Source organism: Moschus berezovskii, chromosome 19 (assembly GCF_049115385.1).
Source record: "Moschus berezovskii isolate FMDL1 chromosome 19, NW_MosBer_1.0, whole genome shotgun sequence".
NCBI classification, from domain to species: domain Eukaryota; kingdom Metazoa; phylum Chordata; class Mammalia; order Artiodactyla; family Moschidae; genus Moschus; species Moschus berezovskii.
The window spans coordinates 58273546-58294512 of NC_142478.1; the positions used below are offsets into that span (position 1 = coordinate 58273546).

At 51.2% G+C, this 20967-nt stretch overlaps 1 protein-coding gene across 3 annotated transcripts in view; it reads left to right on the forward strand.

Moving 5' to 3' along the window:
• CUX2 (cut like homeobox 2) overlaps positions 1 to 20851 on the forward strand; it is a 277084-nt gene extending 256233 nt beyond the window's left edge. For all 3 annotated transcript variants that reach the window (XM_055405600.2, XM_055405601.2, XM_055405611.2), the window contains 8 exons: positions 447 to 1121; positions 2037 to 2138; positions 6395 to 7179; positions 7950 to 8109; positions 10589 to 10861; positions 12077 to 12265; positions 13672 to 13945; positions 17801 to 20851. In XM_055405600.2, the coding sequence (XP_055261575.1) occupies positions 447 to 1121; positions 2037 to 2138; positions 6395 to 7179; positions 7950 to 8109; positions 10589 to 10861; positions 12077 to 12265; positions 13672 to 13945; positions 17801 to 18593 (3251 nt within the window). In that variant the 3' untranslated portion in view covers positions 18594 to 20851. The remainder of the gene's footprint in view (positions 1 to 446; positions 1122 to 2036; positions 2139 to 6394; positions 7180 to 7949; positions 8110 to 10588; positions 10862 to 12076; positions 12266 to 13671; positions 13946 to 17800) is intronic.
• The last annotated feature ends 116 nt before the right edge of the window (positions 20852 to 20967 follow it).

The following is a 20967-nucleotide window of genomic DNA, read 5'->3' on the forward strand; positions in this document are numbered from 1 at the left end:
AAGGCGCTTGATGGTGGGAGGGTCGCCCCAGAACCGGAGTCTGGCCCAGGCCTTGCAGAATGGGGATTAGAGGAGCGGGAGGGGAGCATGCGGCAGCAACACCCGTGTCGGTACCTCACTGCCGGACGCCGATAGCACTTCTCCCCACCCCTCCTGCCCTCCCTCCGCTTCCTCTCCTTCCAAACCTCTCTCTTTTCCTGTCTCTCTGCCTCCCTCGCTCTCTCTTTGAACCTCTGTCGCTCGTCTTGCACGGTCTGCCCTTCTCTGCCGATCGCTGTCCTCTCCCATGCCACCCCTCCCATCTGTCTGTCCCCCTGTCTCTGCTTCTCTCTGTGGCTCCATCATCTCTCTCCCCGTCTCTCTGCCGCTCTCTTCCCATCACGGTCTGCTTCTCTTTTCTGTCTGTCTCTCCTTTCTTCCTCTGTCTGTCTGTCTCGGTGTTCTAGAGGAGGACCCTTCGGAGGATGATTCCATCAAAGACTCTCTGGGCACGGAGCAGTCCTACCCGTCCCCTCCACAGCTCCCGCCACCACCAGGGCCCGAAGACCCCCTGTCCCCCAGCCCAGGGCAGCCCTTGCTGGGCCCCAGCCTGGGCCCCGATGGTCCTCGGACTTTCTCACTGTCCCCCTTCCCCAGCCTGGCTTCAGCGGAGAGACTGACAGGGGACACACTGCTGTCCAAGCACATGATGCCCCCAACTGCCTTCAAGGGGGAAGCAGGAGGCCTGCTAATGTTCCCCCCAGCCTTCTATGGCGCCAAGCCCCCCACGGCCCCTGCTACCCCAGCCCCTGGCCCTGAGCCGCCCGGGGGTCCTGAGCCAGCCGAGGGGGGCGGGGGCGGCGTGGCCACAGCAGGGGCTGGAGCAGAGGAGGAGCAGCTGGACACGGCGGAGATCGCCTTCCAGGTGAAGGAGCAGCTGCTCAAACACAACATCGGGCAGCGGGTGTTCGGCCACTACGTGCTGGGGCTGTCCCAGGGCTCGGTCAGCGAGATCCTGGCCCGGCCCAAGCCCTGGCGCAAGCTCACAGTGAAGGGCAAGGAGCCCTTCATCAAGATGAAGCAGTTCCTGTCGGACGAACAGAACGTGCTGGCCCTGAGGACCATCCAGGTGCGGCAGCGAGGTGGGTGCTGGCTGAGGGCCTGTCCACAGAGCTGTCTCCCCGGGCCAGCCCTGGGCATGGGGCTGTTGAGGGCTGAGAACACAGCTCGCGGTTCAGAGCCTGAGTCTGCCACCTCCCAGCTGTGTGACCTGGGGCAAATGACTTTGCCTCTCTGTGCCTCAGTTTCCTGCCTCTGTAAAATAAGGGAAACCGTCCTCAATCCCTCCCTCCTGGGGCTCCCTGTCCCGTGCACCTGGCTACTGCTGTGGTGCAGTTCAGGCTGATAATGGTGGGGAAAGGCTGGGCCCCTGGGGCTACCTTTGCAGATACCCCATAAGCACTTCCAAGCCTCAGTTTACCCATCCATAAGATGACCAAGGTGACCCCCCCAACCTTGACAGACTCAGCTTTTAGAGCAATCCATGTGAAGGGCCCAAGTTTTGACCCCACAGACACCTGAGTTTGTGTCCCAGCTCTGCCATTCATCTGCTTAGTGACCTCAGGCAGCTCTCTTTAGCTGCTCTACGCCTCAGTTTCCCCATCTGTCAGACTCCTAAAGAGAGTTAAATGAGCATAAAGCGTGTAATAACTCCTTGAGAATTGTTAGCTATTTTCTTTTCTTTCCTTTTTTTTTTTGGCCACACCTTGGGGCGTGTGGGATGTTAGTTCCCCCACCAGTGATCGAACCTGCATCCTCTGCAGTGGAAGCACAGAGTCTTAACCATTGGACCACCAGGGAAGTTCACTTTGATGGTGGCTGCCCTCATTGGGTTTTGTGGTTATTTCAAGCTGAAATCTCTTGTGGGTCCACAGTTTGTCACACGGACTCACAGTCTGGCCCTGGGAGGAAGACACCAGCCTGTCACCCTGCCCAGCACCAGGGACTGACCCCCAACATGCAGGTCCCCACAACAGACACCTCCTTTCCTCCCCCAGGCAGTATCACCCCAAGAATCCGCACGCCAGAGACCGGCTCGGATGACGCCATCAAGAGCATCCTAGAGCAGGCCAAGAAGGAGATCGAGTCACAGAAAGGGGGTGAGTGTGGCCCCAGCAGGTGAGGCCTGAGGCCTCCAGGGCCCGTCCTGAGCAGGAGGCGAGGCTCTGTCCACCCGAGAGGGGATTGCAAGCAGGTTTGAACCTCTTTTCCTTTTTCACAACCTGCAGCCAAGTGAGGTCTAGGCCCGGAAAGTACCAGATCCATTATCCAGTATGGGAGCTATAAGCCATTTAACTGCAGTTAAGTGAAATTAAAACCTCAGTTCTTCAGCCACAGTAGCCACATCGCACAGGCGACATCACTGCTGAGTTCTGTTGGGGGTGCTGCTCTGGGTTGTTTCAGGAGGCCCCGTGATCGGTATGCACCAGGCGCTTGTCAAGCACCTGGACCAGAGCCTCACCGTCTGACCATCCACCTCACCCTCCCTGCACTTGTACTTTCTGGTTCACAATGAAATGCTGTTCCCCCGGCTTCCTCCCACCTCTCCGACCGTACCTCCTCCAGTTTCCCAGTGGGTGCCCACTCAGAACTCAGTGATTAAAAACAACACAGATTGATCATCTTACAGTTCTGGAAGTCGGAACTCCAAAATCAGCCTCACTGGGCTATAGTCACGGTGTCGGCAGGGCTGCATTCTTTCTGGAGGCTCCTAGGGAAAATCTGTTTCCCTTTCTTTTTCAGCTTCTAGAGAGCGTCCAGATGTTCTGCCTCCTGGCCCCTTCTTTCATCTTAGCATCTTTAGTCTGTCTCTGTCTCTAATCTTTCTGCCTCCCTCTTATAAATGCCATTGTGATTTTGTGGAGCCCGCCCAGATAACCCAGGATAATACCCTCATCTCAAAATTCTTAACTCTGATCATATCTAAAAATTCCCTTTTGCCATGTGAGGTAACATATTCACAGGTCCTGGAGGTTGGGATATGGATATCTTTGGGGGAACCATTATTTAGCCTATCACAGTGTGCTTTCTCCATCAGCCCCTCATGGGGTTCCACCAGAACTCCACCCCAGGCCCTCTGATTTATTCTTCTTAGATGAGTTAATCTGCTCTTGGAAGTTTCAACAACCCTAACCCTAACCCCGTCCAGGGTTTACTTAAGTTTTTTCAAGCTTGTCCATCCCCCATCGCACCTGCCACCAGCCTAGTGAGCCATCGTCATCACTTGCTGGGACTATTGCAGTAGCCTCTTTACTGGTCTTGCTTTACTGGCCTAGGCCCCACTCCAGCTCATTCTCCACCCAGAGGCCACAGGGATCCTTCAAGAGGACCACATATTCATGTCACTATTTGAAATCCTTCCATGGTTCCCTATTACCCTCAGGATAAAATCCTAATTCCCCAACAAGGGCTACAGGCCCTAGTATAGTCTTCAGATTTCTCCTGACCCCTCCATGCCTCTCACATGAACTGTTTATGGTCATGACCATCCTCATTCCTGTTTTCTGTGCCCCTAAGGCCATCTTCACCCCAGCCACCTTTCTGTCTGGCTCCTGCTCCTACTTTACAACTCAACTCAGAAGTCATCTCCTCCAAGAAGCCCCCATCCCCATCCTGGTGGATTGGAATCCACCCCTCCCTGGATCCCCCTTAATGACCTGTATTGTTTGGTGCAATGGAGCCTGAGTGACTTGCCTCTGCTGTTTATTAAACAGTGTGACCTCTGGCAAATTACTTGGCCTCTCTGTGCCTTCATTTTCTCATCTTTAAAATAGGTGCAGTATTTGTATTCCCTTCTCAAGGCTGTGTGAGGATCAAATGACATCAGACATGGCAAGCACTCAGCTGGGGTCTAGTAGGTAGAAGGTGCCCCTGGAAAGTTAGCCGTCCTTATTACATTATCATTGTGTCTCCTTTGTTGCATTTAGTCATGTTACAAATGACTCTGCTGATGTGGCTCCCACCACTGGGGGATTCTTGCAACCAGGTACCTATCACCTACCACATCCCTGCACTCAGCATAATAGGGTACAGCCAGTGTAGACCACAGCTGACTCAGAACTGGATGCCGGCTTCAGCACTCCCACTCCATTTTACAGTGTCTGCTCCCCCCTGGTGGTGACTTGGGGCAAGTGTCCCTATTCCCAAGTCTGCTGTTGGAAGCCACGAATTTCCCACAGACGCCCCCTTTTCCTGGTCCCTGGAAAGGACAGAGAGATGTTAACCCTGCTGGGATCCTGCACTGCCCTGACTGTACACACTTAGTTATGTCTTCTTGGTCAATTCTGGTAGCAAAAGAGAGGCAGTCATTCAGTAAACATTAAATGCCTACTGTGTGCTGGCCAGAGGTTACACATGTGGATGAGACACGGTATTGGGGTGAAAAGAGCCATGAGAAACAGTTTCATCTAACTCTCCCACTAAACAGGACAGCTGAGGCCAAAGAGAAGGGGACATGCTCACAGTTATTCAGAGACCAAAGGAGAACACGGGTCTCCTGACTCCCTGTGCAGTGCTCTGCCACTGGGAGGTCTGAATCAAAGCAACAAAGACATTAAAAAGATATCACAGAGAGAAACCTTTGCTCGAGTGGCGCAGTCAGGAGGTTTCCATTTAGGGTCTGTGAAAAGTTCAGCAAGAGGAAGAGTGCCAGGTTATCCCCCGATGTCCCTCACAGAAGTAAAGACTAAGCAGCGAGCAGTTAGCATCCCTCTGGGAAGGAGGTGAATGTGGCTGACACTAACCTGGGAGCTCTGCTTTTGGGGATCAAAGGAAATATTCAGAATGGGAACAAAAACGTATGTACAAGCTATCTCTTTATTGTTGTTTCCAACAGTGACAAAGTAGAAACAACCCAAGTGTCCAGCAGTGGGGGGCTGGCTAACAAAAGCAGAGTATTTCTTCAGTGGCATATGCAGCCATTAAAGACAGAAGAACTTCAGATCGTAGGAAAAAACACTCATGTTGATACTAAGTGGGAGCAAGCCAGGCCACACTGCCACATATCAAGTGTGACCATCCCACGCATGTAGTTAGAAAATAGATCGGAAGGGAAAACTTGGGGAAATTTCATGTGATTACCACTGGGGGAAAGATCAGAGGGGATTTTCATTTTCATCTTAAGTTTTTGTGCATTGTTAGCTCTCCAGATAGACATGTATTATTTTTTTTTTAACAGAGGGGGATTTTTTGGCCATGCTCGGTCTCTGTTGCTTTGCGTGGACTTTCTCTAGTGGTGATGAGCAGGGGCTACTCTTCGTTGTGATGGCTTCTCTTGTTGCGGAGCACAGGCTCTAGGGTGCTCGGGCTCAGTAGTTGTGGCACCCGGGCTTCGCTGCCCCATGGCATGTGGAGTCTTCCCAGACCAGGGTTCAAACTCGTGTCCCCTGCGTTGGCAGGCGGATTCTTAGCCACTTCACCACCAGGGATGTCCACTTTTTTTTTTTTTTGAGGTAAACTTCATATAACATAAATTTAACCATTTTAGAGTGAATAATTCAGTGGCATTTAGTGCCTTCACAATGTTTTGCAGCCACCGTCTCTGTCTAGTTCCAAAACATCTTCATCACCCCCCAAAAGGAACCACTGTACCCATCAGCAATCACTCCCCACGCCTCACCTCCCCTGCCCCAGGGAGCCACCGGTCTGTTTTCTGTGTCTCTGGCTCTCCTTGTTCTGGATATTTCATATGAGCAGAAACTACAGTAGGTGGCCTTTTGTGTCTGGCTTCGTTCACTTCACGTAATGTCTTCACGTTTCCTCCGTATGGTATCAGAGCTTCATTCCTTTTATGACTGAACAGTATTCCAGTGCTCTCTTGCTTTTTAATTGGAAAAGCAATAGAAATTATTTTTAATGGAGCTTTGAGGATCCACCGGGATGCAGACTGCACAGGGAGATAGTAAAGGAAGGGCTGTATCGATCTAGGTTGGCCCAGGGTTGGGGAGAGACCCCAGTGTAGGAAAGCCCACTGAGAGAGCAGAGGGAAGCACTGTCCTGTTGCTCCTTTGTGTTTTACCGCTTGTAGAATTTTCACCAAGTAATGTATTGCTTATTTGGCTTGCTTTGCCGCTCAATAGAAAGCAGGTTATACTGTGTGTCCCATTCTCGGACTTGCTTTTATTTGCATAGGTGGATCACAGCATGTGTAAAAGCAAGTCTTCTTCTAATGTTACAGTATCCCCATGAGCACTTTTTCCACATAAGCTAGAATCTCAGTGTCCACCTGGTTTTTATCCCCAGATGCAGAGGTTACCCCCAGCATGTTGCTGGTATAAATTCTGTGCTGTGAATGGCTTTGTCCTTCAAGCCATGCCCAGTCCACGGGCCTCCAGCCTCCCTGTCCCCTTTCCCACAGGCGAGCCCAAGAACTCAGCAGCCCCACTGAGCATCACCAACGGCACAGCCCCGGCCAGCACCACCTCGGAAGACGCCATTAAGAACATTCTGGAGCAAGCGCGCCGCGAGATGCAAGCGCAGCAGCAGGCCCTGCTGGAGATGGAGGCCGGCGCCCGGGGCCGCTCGGTGCCTCCCTCGCCCCCAGATCGGCCCTCGCTGGCCGCCGTGAGCCAGAACGGGGCCGCGACGCTCGTCAAGCAGGAGGACAGCGGAGTCGGCAGCGGGGGGACGAGCAGCAGTGGCACGCAGACCTCCCTCACGGTCCTGTCCCCGGCCGCCTTCGTGCAGAGCATCATCCGGAAGGTCAAGTCGGAGATCGGCGACGCCGGCTATTTCGACCACCACTGGGCCTCGGACCGCGGCCTCCTCAGCCGCCCCTACGCCTCTGTGTCGCCCTCACTCTCGTCCTCCTCCAGCTACTCCGGCCAGCCCAATGGCCGGGCCTGGCCCCGTGGGGACGAGGCCCCCGCAGTCCCCGAGGACGAAGCGGCCGGGAGCGAGGACGAGCCCCCCAGGCTGGGCGAGCTTAAGGCCGAGGGGGGCGGCCCCGAAGCGGGCGGTGGTGGGCGGCTGGCTTACTACCCAGCCTATGTGCCCCGCACGCTGAAGCCCACCGTGCCCCCCCTGACCCCCGAGCAATACGAGCTCTACATGTACCGCGAGGTGGACACTCTGGAGCTGACGCGCCAGGTCAAGGAGAAGCTGGCCAAGAATGGAATCTGCCAGAGGATCTTCGGGGAGAAGGTGAAGATGGTGGGGTTCGCCCCCGGAGGTTCAAGGAGCCTGGGGAGGGAAGACGCCTTTGATGTGTCCATGGCCTGGAAAGAAGGGTGTGTGTGTATGTGAGCAAGAACTGAGCAGAAGCAGGATTCAGACCCAGATCTGAGTGAGCCCAAAAGCCCTTTTTCCTGTCCCTGGGCAGTGGGGAAAAGGTAGCCACGGACAAGGCTGGCGTTCAGTTCTGTGGTTTTTAAAGCTGTGAAAAGCTTCCATCTGGTTAGGTAATAGCTGCCTACCCCCCTCCTCCAGTAACCTCCATCCCTCCCATGGTCCATTCCACTTAAGTGTTAAGGCTCAGCCCAGCTTGGAGGAATGGGAAACACAACATAGGAAGGCTTCCTGGAGGAGGAGGCGCTTAAGGGGTCTTAAGAGTCCAAGTAGGATTTTTAGATGGGCTTCCCTTGTGGCTCAGCTGGTAAAGAATCCGCCTGCAATGCGGGAGACCTTGGTTCAATCCCTGCATCGGAAAGACCCCCCTGGAGAAGGGAAAGGCTACCCACTCCAGTATTCTGGCCTGGAGAATTCCATGGACTGTAAGGAAATCTGGAAGGGCACTGCAGGTGAAGGGCACAGCACAGACACACAAGCAGGCATCCAGAGAGTAAAGATCACTTGAAGGCAGCCCTCTCCTCTCGAAACAGGAGTGAGCAGTGGGCCCCAAAGGTCTAGGGAAGAGAGGTGGAGGGGATGGACAGGACCTGCTGACCCAGCCTTCCCGCCCCGCCCATCCCCAGGTGCTGGGCCTGTCACAGGGCAGCGTGAGCGACATGCTGTCCCGGCCGAAGCCGTGGAGCAAGCTGACGCAGAAGGGACGGGAGCCCTTTATCCGCATGCAGCTGTGGCTCTCAGACCAGCTTGGCCAGGCCGTGGGCCAGCAGCCCAGCGCCTCCCAGGGTGAGTACAGATGGGGCCCCGAACCACCGAGAGCCCTCACTCTTTTGGTCTGTGCAGTGGCTTCACTGCCCAGGTCTCCCTTCCCGTGCCCTACCCCACTGCTGCCCTGAAAGAGTCGGGATCGCTCCTTGTTGGTGTCCCTGCTCCCCTTTCATCCTTCCCTCAGCCAGACTGACCTCTAGGTGGCGCCAGAGTGCCTAGACTGAGCGGGAGTGGTGGGGTGGGGGCGGTGCCCACCTTACCATCCCCTGTCAGAAGTCTGCTAATTGATCTCTTTTTCCCAGCAATCCAGCTTGCAGCCTCAGAATCCTTCTTCACACAGAGCCTTTGGGTTTATATTAACAAATTTCTATCAGACACCAGTTAAATACATTGAGGAAGAAGTACCTTTTTCCACTTCACTGGAAGGTGCCTGTGGACCAGCACAGGAATTTCTAAACACGCCCCTCCCTATTAGGGACACCTCCCCAGGCATGTCCCCTGCCCTCCTTAGACTGTCCAGCAGCTCAGTTCATGCTGGAAAGTCCAGTGAGTGGGTTACTCTTGATTCCTCAGGAGCTGACCCGCATTATCTCATGGAGTCCTCTTTATGGCCCCAAGCAGGGTAGTTGCAAGTATAGCACTGCTTGTATTATGGCCCCATTTAACAGATTCAGGAACTGAGGTTCAATAAAGTCACCCTACCCAAGATATCTTCTAAAATGTGATTTTCTAACATGCTGCTGCTGCTAAGTCTCTTCAGTCGTGTCTGACTCTGTGCGACCCCATAGATGGCAGCCCACCAGGCTCCCCCATCCCTGGCATTCTCCAGGCAAGAACACTGGAGTGGGTTGCCATTTCCTTCTCCAATGAATGAAAGTGAAAAGTGAAAGTGAAGTCACTCAGTCGTGTCCGACTCTTAGCGACCCCATGGACTGCAGCCCACCAGGCTCCTCCGTCCATGGGATTTTCCAGGCAAGAGTACTGGAGTGGGGTGCCGTTGCCTTCTCCGTTTTCTAACATATATGTGCACAAAATGTCTTACGAAAAATGCTGTTTTATTTTTTTAAGGTGATTACCATTTTGTTTTAGTGAGACTGCTAAAGCTGTACTCTCACAGCAACTGTCAAGTATATATATAAAATAGGATTGTTCACTACGGTCACCGTGCTGGGTATCAAATCCCAGAACTTACTCATCTTATATGCATCTTTTTATTACATTATTATTGATTGCCAAGGGGACTCACTGTATTTTACTTAGCTAACTCTGGCAGTTGGACTTGTCAGTCATTGCCAAGTCCTTTTTTTTTTCTCTTAACTTTTTCTTTTAATTTTGATGTAATTTCTAACTTACCAAAGAGTTGAAGCAATAGAACAACCGACTTCCTATATCCTGCATACTGATTCACCAGTTGCTAATTTTGCCGTATTTGTGCTCTTTCTCTCAACCATTTAAGAGGTTAATTGAAGATATCATGTCCCTTTACCCCTAAATATTTCAAAAGTATTTACCAAGAATGAGGAATTTTACAATAATACAGCACTGCCCTGTAACCCACCATCGATATTCCAAGCTTCTTCAGTTGTCCCAGTAATCACCTTTATATCACTTTATCTTTCCCTGTCCAGGTCAAATTCAGGATCACTTGTATTTAGTCATCATGTCTCTTTCAGTTCAGTTCAGTCACTCAGTCGTGTCCGACTCTCCGCGACCCCACGAATCACAGCACGCCAGGCCTCCCTGTCCATCACCAACTCCCGGAGTTCACTCAAACTCATGTCCATCGAGTCAGTGATGCCATTCAGCCATCTCATTCTCTGTCGTCCCCGTCTCCTCCCGCCCCCAATCCCTCCCAGCATCAGAGTCTTTTCCAGTGAGTCAACTCGTTGCATGAGGTGGCCAAAGTATTGGAGTTTCAGCCTTAGCATCAGTCCTTCCAATGAACACCCAGGTTTAGTCTCTTTCAATTTGGACAGTTCTTTTGTCTCTCTCTAAACTTTTTTAGTTTTTGTGAAAACTGGAAGCCAGTTATGTTATAGACTGATGCTCAGTTCAGCTTTGTCTGATGTTTCCTTGTGGTTAGATTCGAACTGTGCACTTTGGGCAGGAATATCTCCATGTTGCTCTGTCCTTCTCAGTCCATCATATCAGGAGTCACCAGCTGTCGATTTGTCCTGTGATTGGAGATGCTAACTTCAATCACTAAGATTAAGGTGGTGTTGGCAGAGAGCTGTACTTGTAAAGTTACTGTTTTTCCCTTTGTACTTAATAAGTATCCTGTGGGGAGAGACTCTGGAACTATGTGGATATCTTTTTCCTCCTCCATCTTTCATCTACTGGTTTTCACAGCCAGGATGGTCCCTGCATGAGATTTTACTATGGTAGTTGCAAAATGGGTTGTTACCAACTTTTGGCTGTAACAAACAAGCCTGCCCAAACCGAGCATGTCTATGCCAGATTGCAGTAACTGCCTTCTCTGTCTCTCTGCGGCCCACAGTCAGTCCCACTGAACCAAGGTCCTCGCCATCCCCACCCCCTAGTCCCATGGAACCACCGGAGAAGAGCTCCCAGGAGCCCCTGAGTCTGACACTGGAGAGCAGCAAGGAGAACCAGCAGCCTGAAGGACGCTCCAGCTCATCACTGAGTGGGAAGATTTACTCGGGCAGCCAGACCACAGGGGGCATCCAGGAGATTGTGGCCATGTCCCCTGAGCTGGACACGTACTCCATCACCAAGAGGGTCAAGGAGGTCCTCACAGACAACAACCTAGGTACAGGGTACTGGGAGTCAGGGATGCTGCCTCTTGCCTTAAGGAAAAACCCATGGTGAGATCCCAGGCACTGGGGTCCCTTCTGCAGGTGCTGCTCAGCCCTGGGCCACCCAGGGCCCCCTGGGAGGCATCTGACACTGAACTGGGTCTCTAGAGTGGACAGCAGGGAGGTCAGTATGCTGTCCTTCTAAAGTTCTTAGCCCACAACTTTCAAAACTTCCTTCCAGAAGGACTTAGAGAATCCCAGTAAGATTCTGACTCAGTCCTCATCCAGTGCTGGGGGCCCAAGGGAGAAATCTGGATTCTTTAATTTTTTGAGTCACAAACTTCTCCACGTCTCAGATGGGAGTCAAGTCCCCCTCTCAGAGGGATGCACACAAACCCCAACTTTTTGCTACAATTTCTATAATACAAATAAGGTATCACTATTTGAAAATGCCAAACAATACAGAAAAAAAAAAAGTTAAAATTTAAACAAATAAAATCTCCCTTAACCTCCCAGTCATATGCCACAGTTTTTCTGTATCTTTGGTATTTTCTGAACACATACAAAATTGTGTGTTCACCTAATTTCTTCTCTTTTTTCTAGATAGATGAAATTACACACAGGCTGTCCTTCTACTTGCTTTTTAAAAACTAACACTGTTCTGTGGACCCTATTCTGCCTTAGAATGAATAGCCCACCTGCAGTCTTTGTCACTGTTGCAAAATTTTTCAGGCCATGGATGCCCCACATTTTTTATGCAGCTGATGAGCATTTTGCTTGTTCTCAATTTCCTGCTGCCTCTGAAACCACATCCACATGCGTCTTTGTGCCCTTGGGCAAGTACAACTGGAGGAGAAATCCCAGGCAGTGGAATTGCTGGATCAGAGGGTTTGCACATTGAAATTTTGATAGAATCTGTCAAATTACTGTCTGACAAGGTGATACTTATTTGTGCACATGAAGTTTGCAGACAATGTCAGGGATCCCCTAGGAGTGAATAACATCTAAATCATGACAGCATTTGTGTTTGGTAGCTATCTGCCTGCCCCCACCTCCTGTTTTGCAGAAAGTTCCCCAGATGCGCACAGGCGTGGGTCCCCCAATGTGTCTGGTCCTCCCTGCTGCGTTAGTGAAGACATTCCCTGGTTTCTGCCTGTCCCTTGTCTCTCCCAGGAGCACCTGTGCCCAGCCTGGGGTAACAGGTCGTCCCCCTCCTCCCCTGTCCCCAGGGCAGCGGCTCTTCGGGGAGAGCATCCTAGGGCTGACCCAGGGCTCCGTGTCTGACCTGCTCTCCCGACCCAAACCCTGGCACAAGCTGAGCCTGAAGGGCCGGGAGCCCTTTGTGCGCATGCAGCTGTGGCTCAACGACCCCCACAACGTGGAGAAGCTGAGAGACATGAAGAAGCTGGAGAAGAAAGGTAAGCCCTGGGAACTCTGGGTGTGGCCTCAGGTTTTCCCATTGGAACCGTATCTGGTTCTAACCCAAATAAATCCAGGGTCCCAATGGTCCAGTCTTAGCCTAGGGTAGGGCTTCAAGAAATAGCATTCCACGGAACATAATTGCAAGCCATTAAAATGTTTAATACTTTTCCCCTGAAAATTCCAATACGCCGTCTCTCAGCATCCTTCCACAAACCCATAGCCACTCCAGAGTCTCCTGCATATTCCCAAATCCCCTCTCTCTCTGATCTCTCCACCCTCTGCATCAGAGTCCTATTATATTACCCCCTTGGCCCATCACCTGGATTCTATGCAACAAAGCACAGAATTGACCCAGCAAATGATAACTCCCCCCTTATGGGACCGGACAAGAAATTGCAGGTTCTTACGTTGTCTGATAGTATTTTATATCCCTGAAAAATTGAACTGGCACTGAGCACCTGCTTTGTGGCCCAGCCAGTCTCATACTTGGTGTGTAAGGGATTCCTGGGTCTAAGAAAGCTCAAAATCCAGTTGGGAGATAAGATTTGAGAAGTTGGAAAGTTGTCATCTGAGGCACCAGGTCATGACGAGGGCCCAGGCTGTAAGCGGCACATGGGACAGGGCCAAGTCTGGGCTGTTGGCATCAGACAGCGTACAGTTGAGAACTTGCCCTGCCGCTTGCTGACTGTGTGATCCTGGGCAAGTTACTTCCCTGCTCTGTGCCTCATCCCACTTCATCTGAAAGTACGTCATAGCGTCTACCTCAGGGCATTGGTGTGAGGATCAAACGGGACCCAATGCCTTACATCCTCCATTCTGGGGTGGGCTCCCCCCACACACACACACACATTTTGATGATTTGAGGCTGAGGTGTGTCATGCAATTACTACGTTCATTTAAAATTAACGTCCTGGAGCCTGGCAGGGGCTAAGGGCGAAAGACTCTGCACCACTTTCTGCATCTGTACCACCTCCACACCGAATCCACAGACTCCACAGACGGCTCCAGAGAAAGCTGTGAAAACAGGAGAGAAACATCTTAAAACGAATGTCTTCCCCCGCCCTCCAAAAAACTGGTGAGATTCAGGGACACTTCTGACAATCGAGAATGCTGCAGAACCCCCTTTTTTGAGCACTTCCTGTCTGTGAGGGCAGCCCTCCATACATGTTAACAGTTAGCGTGTTAGTGACCAGGTAAGGGCAGGCGAGCGCCTCTCATCTCACGAGGAGGACGTGGAAGGAGAAACGGCTGAGACTGGGCCGGGGTCCCCACGTTTACAGCACAGAGGGCTCTGAGGACGGCTGGCTGGTGCTCAGTGCAGCCTGAGACCCCTCCTCGGTTCAGGGGAGCCTCTAGTTGGCCCCTCTCAGCCCTCCCTCCCTCCCTCCCTCCCCCGCCCCAGCCTACCTGAAGCGCAGGTACGGCCTCATCAGCACTGGCTCAGACAGTGAGTCTCCAGCCACCCGCTCCGAGTGCCCCAGCCCCTGCCTGCAGCCCCAAGACCTGAGCCTCCTGCAGATCAAGAAGCCCCGAGTGGTGCTGGCCCCCGAAGAGAAGGAGGCGCTGAGGAAGGCCTACCAGCTGGAGCCCTACCCCTCCCAGCAGACCATTGAGCTCCTCTCCTTCCAGCTCAACCTCAAGACCAACACCGTCATCAACTGGTTCCACAACTACAGGTAGGCATGCGGGGCAGGGTACCTGGTGGCCCCTGGGAGGGTGGACAGGGGTCTCAGCCGGCACCCCCCCGCTTCCTCATCCCAGGGCCTGGAGGGAGCCCATCATGGCCTCTGGGAAACGAGGTGGCCATATTGCTAGGTGTTTAGCTTTATAACGTAGGCAAGCTCAGTTCAGTTCAGTCGCTCAGTCGTGTCTGATTCTTTGCGACCCCATGAATCACAGCACGCCAGGCCTCCCTGTCCATCACCAACTCCCGGAGTTCACTCAAACTCATGTCCATTGAGTCGGTGATGCCATCCAGCCATCTCATTCTCTGTTGACCCCATCTCCTCCCGCCCCCAATCCTTCCCAGCATCAGAGTCTTTTCCAGTGAGTCAGCTCATCGCATGAGATGGCCAAAGTATTGGAGTTTCAGCTTTAGCATCAGTCCTTCCAGTGAACCTGGATGTAAATTCCAGCTCGACTGTTTTCATCTTGTGTGGCCTGGACAAGTGACTTCACCTCCCAGAGCCTTGGTCTTCTAACCTATAAAATGAGAATTACAGTGGGATTTACCTCATAGAGTTGCCTTGAGGATTTGATGCGGCTAACATACTTACAGAAAATAACCTGGCACATAGGAGGTGGCAGGGGTTAACGTCACAATTGTTGCTACCTTTGTTATGACTTAACGAGCTTGTTCTGCGTCTGCCTCTACAAAGGGACAGGGGACTGTGTTTGGGTCACCGGCCTGTGGTACCCTAACTACCCACTGAGTCTTGTATCAGTGCCCTTGTTTGGGACTTCTGGCCTTTCCCACTCCTGAGGTTGAAGAAAACCCTTGTGGCAGCGTCTCAGGCTCCACCCACCTCAGGGAGTGGGTGATTCCTAAGGAAAATGGTGCCTCCTCCCACTCACAGGTCCCTCATCTCCGGAGCAGCTGACCTGCAGGGGGCTGGGCTGCCTGGGAATTTAGTCCCAGGGCTGCCTCAGGGCACTGACTGGGTGCACGGTTCCCGAGGAGAATGCAGAAGGGCTTCCTGAGAACCCTGAGGAGAAGGGTTGATGAGATTTCAGGGACCATCCCTCTGAGGTGCTCCCCACCAAGCCTTCTGAGCAAGAAATGTCTCTGATGCCCCTGTGGTGCCAGAGAGGAGAGTCTCTTGATCCCCGAGAGAAAAGGAGGGCGGAGCCTAGAAGGGTGGAACACCTGAAATCTCTCTCCACAGCCCAGGCATGGGAATCACACAGACCCGAGTTCAAATGCCACCTTGGCTGTGTGTTATTGGGCAAATCACTGTACCTTTCTGAGTCTCATCCCTATTTTACAGATAAGGAACTTAAAATTTACCCCACAACACTGAATTGAGGATCAAATGAAAAACTACAGGCATAAACACATTGTAAAATATTGCTTATATCTTGCCCAGACCCAGAACCTGCCAAACGACAGAGGATGTAGGTCCTTAAAGCCTCACACCCTTCTTCCCTTCCAGACATTCTCTCCCCTCTTGTTTCCCACAGGAACGTATCCCTCCATTATAATCTAGCATATTCATTTCAGTTAATATTTGCCATGTATACAGTGAGCCAGGGTTGGGAGATACAGGGGTTCAAAGCCATCATCCCTGCGCTTAGAGAGTTTAAAATCACAAACCAGACAATTTCATGACAACCTAATAAATGCTGTGAAAACAAGAAGGAATAAGGAACTAAGGGAAAAGGGAATTCTACATAGGGAAAATTTTAGATAGAGAGGTGGCATTTCAGCTGGGCTTTGAAGGAGTAGAGAATTCCATTCCCCAAAAAAACCACTCTCAAAGAGCTAGAATTATAGAAGAGTGCATTGCTTCTATGTACTGAGCCCCTACTCTGTCCCAAGTACCAAAGAGAATGAAGTGAAGTCCTTAGCATCTCTTGCAGACCAGCATGGATGGTCACTGTTAAATGAGTTCTTATATTAATGTATCATTACACACTGCAGTGAGCTCTGGGAAAAGTGAATAATAGGATGTTTTGGGGAAAAATTACTTGGAAGGAACTGCTATTGATTAGGGAGTCAAGAATTGAAGAAAAAGACTAATTTTTACTATGGTATAAATGACTATTAGCCAGATATTTATATTTGATCCACAGTTTGGAAGTTCTGAAGATAAAAGCTTCAGGCAATTGAGCCATCCCAAAAGACCCAGCACTCCCCTGGTCCCACCAACTCTTCCCTCTCGAGGGAACAAAAGGAGAAAACAGGGTCTCCTGAGAGGTGGGCAAGGCCACCTTTGTGGAAGGATGAGGAACTGAGAGACGAAAGTGAACCAGATCACCGCTGATAGTCCCTCCAGGCTCAGGATCCTGGGATGGGACCCCATCCCTGACCTGGGCAGGGAGGCAGGAGAGTGCAGTCAGACAGCTGGGTTCAGAGCCCAACTGCACCGCTTGCCGGCTATGTGACCATGGCAGTCCCTGTGCCTTTCTGAGCCTTGTCATCTTTGTTGGTGGGCATGAGACTAGTCTCCCCCTCATAAGGTCATTATGAAAAACAAATAATCTGCAAAAAGTGCTTGCACTTGATAAGCACTAATCATTATGATGTTTATATTGAAATTTATAAATTTATTTTATATCAGTAACATGTACTTTATTATTATTAAATAATAATATTAATATAATACATGATGTCATCAGTTAAAGAGGGATACAGCATTGAAGATACTTAAAAAGTCCTATCGCCCTATGATCTTGGACAGCTGACTTGACCTCTCTGGACCTCGTGCTATTAGGGAAATAATGGACTTAAACCCATCCTAGCCTTTCCTGCCCTAAAACATAATAAATGAGACCAAGTTTCCCTCTGACAAAAGGGAGGCCACTGAAGTGAAGAGAGGATGGTTCTGGACTGGAGTTCAGTGTACCTGGGTTCTGGGCCCAGCTCTGCCTCTGTGTGCCTTGGTGACCTAGACAAGTTATTCTCCGTGCCTCCGTTTCCCCTTCTGGGCTGATGTCAACAAGTCCCTCCAGGAAAGAAGCAGGGAGTTATTATCACAAACTAGATCTGCACTGTCCAATAGAAATACAACGAAAGCCACATATATAACATTTTCTAGTAGCCACGTTGAAGAAAAATTTAAAAATAAAACTAAACAAAAAGAGACAGATGAAATTAATGTAATGGTACCCACTCCAGTATTCTTGCCTAGAGAATCCCAAGGACAGAGGAGGCTAGCGGGCTAGGTCGCAAAGAGTCGGATACGACTAAGCACACACGCATATTTTATTTAGCCCAGTATATACAAATGCAGGGCTCAGTCGGTAAAGAATCTGCCTGCAGTACAGGAGACCCAGGTTCAATCCCTGGGTTGGGAAGATCCCCTGGAGAAGGAAATGGCAACCCACTCCAGTATCCTTGCCTGGAAAATCTCATGGACACAGAAGGCCGGTGGGCTGCAGTTCATGGAGTCACAAAGAGTCGGGCACGACTGAGCAACTAACACTTTTACAAATGCAATCATTTCAACATGCAGTCAGTTTAACAGCAGTTAACAGTGAGAGAGCCACGTGCACTAGACAGCACAGGTCTAGACTGTGAGCTTTGGAATCCAACCGTCCTGAGTTCAAGTCCTGGTTCTACCACTTACTAGCTGTGAAACTGGGGCATGTCACCCAGCGTCTCTGAGCCTTGTTTCCTCGGCTGAAGTGGGGATGATGATAGCCCACCATTTGGAGTTGTTGAGAGGGCTTACTAGGATGCTGCGTGTGAAGAAGCTTATGCATAGTGAGCCCCCCAGGGAAGTGGGTGGGGTCACAGGGCCACTCACGTGATTTGACTCCAGGGTTACCTGTAGCCTCCAGCACCTTGCTCACCACCGTCTCTGCCCCAGGTCCCGGATGCGCCGAGAGATGTTGGTGGAGGGGACCCAAGAGGAACCAGACCTCGACCCCAGTGGGGGTCCTGGCATCCTACCACCAGGCCATTCCCACCCAGACCCCACCCCACAGAGCCCCGACTCGGAGGCCGAGGACCAGAAGCCTACGGTGAAGGAACTAAAGCTTCAGGAGGGTCCCGAGGAGAGCGTCACCCACCTGACCTCCCAGGACAAGACTCCAGTGAGGATTAAGCAGGAACAGACTGAGGAGGCCGAGGACCAAGCCGGCAGCCAGGACTCGCAGGAGCCGGACGAAGGCCACGGCTCCCCCGGAGAGGTGCATCCTGACCCTCTGGGTGACGACGGACTCCCCAAAGCAGCCCCGGGCCTCCTCCTGCCAGGCGGGACCACCCCAGCCTGCCCCTTGCTGCACCCCCTCCCGGAGAGTGAGGGCGGGGAGCGGCTACACCCGGACCCCCTAAGCTTTAAGTCAGCCTCAGAGTCCTCCCGCTGCAGCCTGGAGGTGTCGCTGAACTCGCCCTCAGCCGCCTCCTCGCCGGGCCTCATGATGTCCGTGTCGCCTGTCCCTTCCTCCTCAGCCCCCATCTCCCCATCCCCACCCAGCACCCTCCCCGCCAAGGTGCTGAGTGCCAGCCCCACCGCCGACACAGCCGGGGCCTTGCACCCCAGCACCAAGGTGAACCCCAACTTGCAGCGGCGGCATGAGAAGATGGCCAACCTGAACAGCATCATCTACCGGCTGGAGAGGGCTGCCAATCGGGAGGAGGCCCTGGAGTGGGAGTTCTGAAGGTGGAGGCGAGGGGCGCACCCGGTGGCCACCGACTCTCCCAGACAGGACAGGGCCCCGGAAGGGAGGCTCTCATGCAGCCATCACCGCGTGGACAGCAGCCGTTTTTGTTGTAATCCGAGCTCTATGAAGTCACGAGTGAGCAGGTAGGGCCGGAGCCTCTGCCACCTCTTTACAGCTCCCCTCTGCCCCAGGGAGCACCATCTTCTCCCTGCTGGCCTCTCTACCAGAGGCAGAAGCAAAGTGGAGCCACATTTTCAGTTGGAAGCTCCAAACTCTTTTAGAAAAATAAATATTTATAGACCACTTTTAGATATTTTAATAAAGGATCCTTTGGAATTTATTCCCAGCTAATGCTGTTTTGATATTAACAGAGAGTTATAAAATCAGGATGCTGTCACAACTGTTGCGAAGTATACACCGAAGTTGTGTCGTTTTTTGCCACTAGATGAGATTAGAAGGAGACAATTGTTCAAAGCCATCACAAAACACCATAAGACTGACCAACTTTAGATAACCTTTGAACCGCGGTTTGTTTTTTCTCCATGTGTGTGAGACACAGTGCATTGCTACTGCCCGTCCAGAAACCATGTTGAAAAGAGAAAGTCCAAAAGACTCTAAAGGAAAACTTCAATGCCGTGAGGGTGTGTTTCATTCTGGTGGTCTGTTTTGCAACCTTGATAACACAGAATGTCCTGTGCTGTTTTAAGTGTTGTAGAGACGTGGGCTGTGGCCAACCATCCTCTCTGAGCTGTAACATGGTACAAAACAAACTGCTTACACTCCCTCTCGTCAGGAACCTGTGGACCACAGCGGGTGGATATCCATCTCGTCCACCTGTAAGGCAAGACGTGGTTCCAGATCCTTTGGAAAGCCTGCTATGGGGGCGAGAGTTTAGAGGGTGGTGCTTGAACCAGAGTGACGCCATTCCTCAACCTGAATCGTGGCCACAGCACGGGAAGTTTCCCTGCTGGCTTTCCAGAGCAAGACTGTGGCTGCCATCTTCCCCTCCTTGTGTTTTAAGAAGATAATAGTGTTGGTCATCCCATAAGCACCCAGCTCAGCACCCCACACCAAAAAATAGATTCATCAGACTAGAGACCCCCAACTCCCCTCTCATCATCTTCCTTCTCAAGTTGACCCTGGTGCTTTCTGGAAAGCGTCTGCACCTCCAGGTTTGTGTGGAATGAAGCTCAAAGGTTTGAGTTCACTGCAGCATGACCACCACATCCCAGTCTCCAAGTCCAGCCTCCTGTCTTCTAACACATGACGTTTTTGAGAACAAAGACTCAGCACCCCAATTCAGAGAAGCCCTCCCTCCAGCGTCTTTATCATCTTGGTTTTTAGGGGGAGAGCTCCCAATATGGATGGACCGGTCACCATATTGTGTCACCAACACAGCAGCGCCCCTGTCCTAGCTGTATAACTAGGGCCTCAGTCTCCCCATCTGTAAAATGGGGCTATAACAGCAGCCATATCAGCTCCATCCAGAATGACAATGAAAAGGTGGTCGTCATGGTGCCAACCCAGTACCAGAGGGAGAGATGGCTGACAGGGATTTCAAGGATGCAGCAAATATCTTGAAACCCAGGCCGGCAAATTCCAGTGAGCAGAAGGGATCAGTTGAGGGCCGTTCAGAAATCTCAACTCTCATGCACCCAGCCCAGGCTGCAGTCACCACACCAGTCATAAAGAACAACGCAGACCCTGCTGGAAAACCTCCTTTTCCATACACCCAGGCTATGCATTGAAGAGTTTTCCACTGTATACATTTTTATCCAGATGAAGGTATTTTTATATTTTGACAATAGGAAACAGTGACCAATTTTCAGAGTAATCAAATCTGGAACAAATGAAAACATCTTTTAGCCGCCACCGCCCTGTCCCAACTAAGGCAATCGTGGGAGACACACCACTTTTTACTGTTGAAAGCCACACAACACTGAAATCTAGGCTTACATGCAGACTGCAGTTCTTAAAGGACTAAATCTGGCTTTTGTGTGACGGGATTTGATTAAGCACTTAGCATATATTCTTTTGAACATGGAAAATCCTGTTGTACTTAAAGCTAGCAGACCTGTGAACAACTTCGTCAGGTTCACGTCCTGTAACGGTAAACAGAACAAAAACCCACAAAACCGTTTCTATGAGAGATTGATGAACTTTGTTTAAATTAAAAAAAAAAACAAAAGGAACACGTTCTGTAATAAACGCGTCGCTCAATACAGAATTGTATAATAATGTCTGGGTGTCCTGTTTGTTTTATTCTGGAGTTGGGGCTGCAGATTGGGGGTCAGATCTGCCCTTGGGTGTTTTACAAAATGGTATTTTTAAAAACTGGTTTTTAAAATTCATTTGCCACCATCAAAATATG